General features: G+C 48.4%; 1 protein-coding gene across 2 annotated transcripts; it reads left to right on the top strand.

Moving 5' to 3' along the window:
• Positions 1-690: 690 nt before the first annotated feature.
• LOC123451206 (A-kinase anchor protein 14-like) lies at positions 691-2910 on the top strand. Of its 2 annotated transcripts, XM_045128215.1 has the most exons (3): positions 691-892; positions 958-1935; positions 2026-2910. In XM_045128215.1, the coding sequence occupies exons 2-3, from the start codon at positions 985-987 to the stop codon at positions 2734-2736; spliced, it is 1662 nt and encodes a 553-aa protein (XP_044984150.1). In that variant the 5' UTR covers positions 691-892; positions 958-984; the 3' UTR covers positions 2737-2910. The 2 variants fall into 2 exon arrangements, with proteins under 2 accessions (XP_044984150.1, XP_044984149.1); XM_045128214.1 differs by having other exon boundaries at positions 691-1935.
• The last annotated feature ends 2393 nt before the right edge of the window (positions 2911-5303 follow it).

Below are 5303 nucleotides of genomic sequence, written 5' to 3'. Positions count from 1 at the left end.
CTAATGAAATATCTTAAAAAATTTATATTTAAGAACGGAGGGAGTAGTAGCACATCATTTAATATGATACGGTATCATGATATGATACTCAACCCTCTCTTTCTTCATTTAATTCTAAGCCACATCATCAAAATTGTTTAGTTGACATGATATGATACTACCATTACGACCAGCCTAATATAAGGCCCTGTTTGTTTGAGAAGTCCTGAGACTTTTTTTAGTCCCAACTTAAAAGTCCCTAGTCCCTACCTGTTTGTTTCCAGAGACTAAATAGGGACTAGAGGTCATTAAATGACATGTAAAAAGACCATGTTATCCTTAGTAATGGAGTAATAGTTATTAAATTACATGCTAAAAGTAGGGGCATTATTGGAAAAAGTGCCAAAAAGTCCCTCACATAGGTACTTCTCCAAATAGTCTCAAACACCCCACTTTAGTCCATAAAAGTTCCTCTTGTTTGTTTCACATGGGACTTTTTGGGACATTTTTAGTCCCTACATCAAAAAATCCCTGCAAACAAACACCACCTAAAACGGATAAAACATTTTTTTCGAGGTATCATGTGATGTCCCGTATCACTGCATATTTTCCTCAGTACACGAGACGAGACGAGACGAGACGATCGAACTACTAGTAGCTGCGCAGGCAGAGTGTGATGACTTCCGAATAGACCTGTGTAATATGAAGTGACGGTTCTGCTCTCACCCTTGACCAGACCAGACCGCTCACAATCAACGCGTGCATACGCCTCCACTGCAAAGCTTAGTGCACATGTTCCAAAGCACGCCATCAATCCACAGTCCACACTCCACTGCTAAGGAGAAAGACCGTCTCTTCCCCTTCGGACGAAACGGCGCTCTCCTCCATAGCTTGGAGCTTCCTCTTGCCGAATGTAAGCCTCTCTCTTTCTCTACATTTTTCTCGCATGTTGGATCCTCACTCCGGTCAATCCTTCAGCTGGGCGCGCAAATTCGCCGGGGATCTATGGAGGAACAAAAGAAACCGGCGGACCAGCAGAACAAGAGGCAGCGGGTTTCCGAGAACGCCGAGAGCAGCAACAAGAAGCCGAGCCACATGAACGGACTAAAAGTTCATTTGGGTCAGCCCGTTGGAGTTTCCCCTAATCCAGGAGTCACGGGGACAAGGCCGTTGGCCTCGCCCAGTCCGTTTGCCAAGGCGAAGCCAATCGCTGTGGTGAAGCCAGCGGCCGCTACGGTGACAGTAACCGGTCCAGTGGACACCATGGCACCGGCATCGGCGGCGCCCAGTCCGGTTGCCAAGGCGAAGCCAACGGCCGCTACAGTGACAGTAACCGGTCCGGTGGACACCATGGCACCGGCATCGGCGGCGCGCATTCCGGTTGCCAAGGCGAAGCCAACGGCCGCTATGGTGACAGTAACCGGTCCAGTGGCCACCATGGCACCGGTATCGGCGGCGCCCAATCCGGTTGCCAAGGCGAAGCCAACGGCCGCTACGGTGACAGTAAGCGGTCCAGTGGCCACCATGTCTCCGGTACAGGCGGCGCCCAATCCGGTTGCCATGAAGACGCCCACGCCGGCGGCGCCAAGTCCAGTGGTCACCATGGCACCGGCAGCGCCCAGTCCAGTGGCCACCATGACACTAGCACAGGTGGCGCCCAGTCCGGTGGCCACGAAGACGCCGGCGTCGGCCGAGCCCAGTGTAGTGACAACGAAGACACCGGCGGTGGCGGCTTCCATCCCAGTTGCTTCGGCGACGCCGGCCACCCTGGTGAACCCACCGGCCACGGTGAAGCGTGAGCCGGAACTCGGAGGGGTGCTGGAATTCGACGAACAAGTAGCAGCAGCCATGATAGCCGTGACACCAGCGGAAGAGGAAACCGTCATCTTAGAGGTGAAGAAGAAATGGCTTCACTGCGCCGCGTGCCCCGCGCCCCTCAAGCGTCCCGTATTCAAGGTAATACATAGTCGAACTAACTGAAAGTCTGAAATATCCGTAGAAAAAGTAAGGTTGATTCATAGACATGCATGGATTTGTGGATTGCAGTGCGGGGATGGACATGTCGTGTGCTCCGACTGCGGCTGCGGCGGCGGAGCGAACAAGCACTGTGATTTGTGCGGCCGCGCCACCACCTACACCCACGTCCCCTACATGGACGGCCTGGTCGGTGCCTACAAGGTGCCGTGCCCCTACAGGAATCTCGGCTGCGCGAGGTACATCGCCTACCACTCGGCCGCGGACCACCAGGCCAAGTGCGCGCACGCGCCCTGCTACTGCTTCGAGTGCGCGTTCCAGGGCTCCACCGCTAGCCTCCTGCGCCACCTCACGGAGGTGTCCGGCCGGCATTGTTGGCCCATGGAGAAGATCAAGTACCAGATCTCCCACCCGCTCGTCGTGCCGGCGTCGGAGCACCGCCTTCTGCTAGTGGCGGAGGAGGACGGCGGCGTGTTCCTCCTGGCCGTGGGTGCGGGGAGGGGAAGGGCCGGCGTCTGCCCCGTCACCGTCGTGTGCGTCAGGGGAAATGTCCACGCCGACGCAAGGCCGGTGTACACAGGCGTGCTCTGGGTGGATGGCCCTCCGGCCGCCGCAGGCCATCTCAGGAGCAGCATCCAGCTGAAAGGCGACGTGGCGAACTGCAGAGTCCCCGGCGACGTGGACATGGAGCACGGGCGCCTCCATGCGCATGTCAATCCGGAGATGCTGCACGGGGAGTCCAAAGAGATTCATCTGGGCATTTGCATTACCAAGTTCTGGTGAATTAGCTAGCCCCGGGTTAGCTTGAACGAATCACTGCAGACTGTATTTTGGCTGGGTTACGTTTGTGCTACCTGTCCATTTCCTGTGGCTTCATACATAACCATGGTTTATGCGCGTTCACTAATTAGCTTCGGATGATTCGCCTTCGAGTAAAATGTGTTGAAGTGCCTAAAATTTTCCGGCTGGTCACAATGGGAAGTGGTCACGATGAAAAGTACTATCATATGCTATTATCATAACTTGGTATCAGGTTAATCATAGTGAAAAGTAATTTAGTCTATTAACACGCACATGTCATAGCCAAACAGCGCCTCAATTATACAATCACATCATGGGAGAAATCAAAGAGTGGAAAAGAGTCTTCAATCATACGAAGCAAGTTAAAACAGGTCCCCAATTACACAATCACATCATGGAAGAAATCAAAGAGTGGAAAAGAGACTGGAATGGGTGTTGGTGCACTCTTGTGAGAGAGTAGGCTTAGTTTTGTTTGGTGTTGGTGTTGAGTTGTTTTGCTTACAGGGATGTTTGCATGTCTTGTAAGTATTTTGTAAATATTTCTCTCCGGACGTGGCCTTTCGGCTCTCGGGTGCATTTGCACCCGCGCCAACGAAAAAAATCAAAACAAATTCAAAAAAAATCAATTTCTTTTTGGTAGATATTTTGATGCGTGAGGTTCGCTTCAAATTTCAAGTTATTTGGAAATCTGAGCATCTCTCGGCAGAAAAGACAAAATTTGAGTCTCTGAAGAAGGTTGACTGTTCATAATTTTTGACCCGATTTGTCTTTTTTGCCGAGAGCTGCTCGGATGTCTAAATAATTTGAAATTTGGAGCGAAGCTCGCGCATCAAAATATCTACCACATAAAAAAAAATAATTTTGTATTTAAAAAAAAATCGTGAGAGGGAGCACATGAGCTCGGGCTCAAAAGAGGATTTCTCTTTCTCTACCTTCTATAATAATATGGTATGTTATTGACGTATTCTCGAAAAAGAAAACACCTACAAACTTGATGGTGTGGCCTAATCTCGCATCAATAAACACAATCTATTTCAGTGGTCACATCAAGCTGCCCATCGGCAAACCGAGGACATCAACATGTATTGTTAGACGCTCTACATGCATCGAGTGTGTACACTCTACCAGTCGCCGCCATCTTGTGCTCTACCATCTTCAGGAGTAATCAACACATACATCTCATGAGGAGTTCTGCCATCGAGGTCACCACACGCTAGAAATCGCCACTATCCTACGCACGCCCATCAACACGCAACTGTCGCCCATTCTCTGCTGCACCACACCACTGAGACATGTTGTCGTCCTTGCGATAGATGCAATACATTCCTCATCATCTCCCCTCCAGCCATCATCTGCTTCAAAACGATGCACCCAAGAGGGACAACGACATTAAAGGCGCCTTCATTGTCTGATCCGGGAGACCTAGGCCTAGTATTTCCCCCGGAACATCTACGGCATGGTGACGCAACCTACAACGACGATGCTCGACAAGGAAGCAACATCAAAGACGCTGCCATCCTCTGTCATGACTGAAGTCGACAAGATTTTCGCTAGCGGTCGAGCCACTTAGATCTCGTAGCTGGCTGGATCCACAAGGAGCCTTGCCATGAAGACGTATCGCGTCCCCGAAACCCTGGCACAAAACTTCCAACTGCCCCTCACTGACCCCACAATACAGTGGCGGACCTAGGATTGGCTGACACCCGGGCGAGAAACTAAGGACTAAAAACTACCTAGAAAAAACTCGAGTTTCAAGGCATACAAAAGTCAATCTATGTTGCATGACTAATAAGAAATCAAGCATAATATTCAATGGCAACATTTGTTCCATGATGGGTCAACTAATATAGCAACACAAAACAAAACACAATATGTAGCAGAGGTAGACGATACAAAAAATAGATACCGAATCAAAGGATTGGTTGATGTGAGCCTTCCATGACTACATCTTCAATAGCAAAAGAAGCTAAACCTTGGATCATCAATTTTGAAATGCAAATCAGTGCATAATATAGAAGGTAAAACTAGTTAATAATAGATGCAAAATGTGAAAACTTACGTCTAGGACGAGGCAAGACGTCTTTACGTCGACGATATTTGATTCTTCAATACTGACAAATACATTTGATTCTTCAACACTATATTCCAAGAAGCCGTGATGATTATCGTACCAATAGTTATCAAAGCTTCTACCATTAATCCGTTCATATGTATGATTAGTTGCTTGGCAAGGACACATATTAGTATACCCCCTTCTAGCAAGATCTCTAATATATGCATCTAAATCTTCAATTGGTATTCTCTTACCAGGGTCACATTCAACATCGCTCATTTGAGTTCACCTCTAACATTAGGGATATTATTAGTTGTTTGAGTTGAAGCACCCGCTTCTTCTGTTTCGGTGGTTCAAACTTAAAAAAAGAATTCAATGTCTTGTTTCTATTACTGATCTTGCTTTCCTGCAAAATTTTAGAGAAACAAAAATTTCTCAATGTCAAAATCAGTTTCTACATTTAAAAACACACACTAGCATCTAGCAACTAATATCT

Source organism: Hordeum vulgare, chromosome 4H, assembly GCF_904849725.1.
Source record: "Hordeum vulgare subsp. vulgare chromosome 4H, MorexV3_pseudomolecules_assembly, whole genome shotgun sequence".
Lineage (NCBI taxonomy): Eukaryota > Viridiplantae > Streptophyta > Magnoliopsida > Poales > Poaceae > Hordeum > Hordeum vulgare.
Note: the sequence above shows the minus strand (reverse complement) of the source record. Positions and strands in the feature narration are given on the sequence as shown.

Bases quoted from the DNA above. Each gene is read 5' to 3' on its own strand.
- LOC123451206 (XM_045128214.1), top strand. From the start codon at position 772: ATGTTCCAAAGCACGCCATCAATCCACAGTCCACACTCCACTGCTAAG. The intron at 1,936-2,025 runs GTAATACATAGT...TGTGGATTGCAG, and splicing joins TCAAGCGTCCCGTATTCAAG to TGCGGGGATGGACATGTCGT.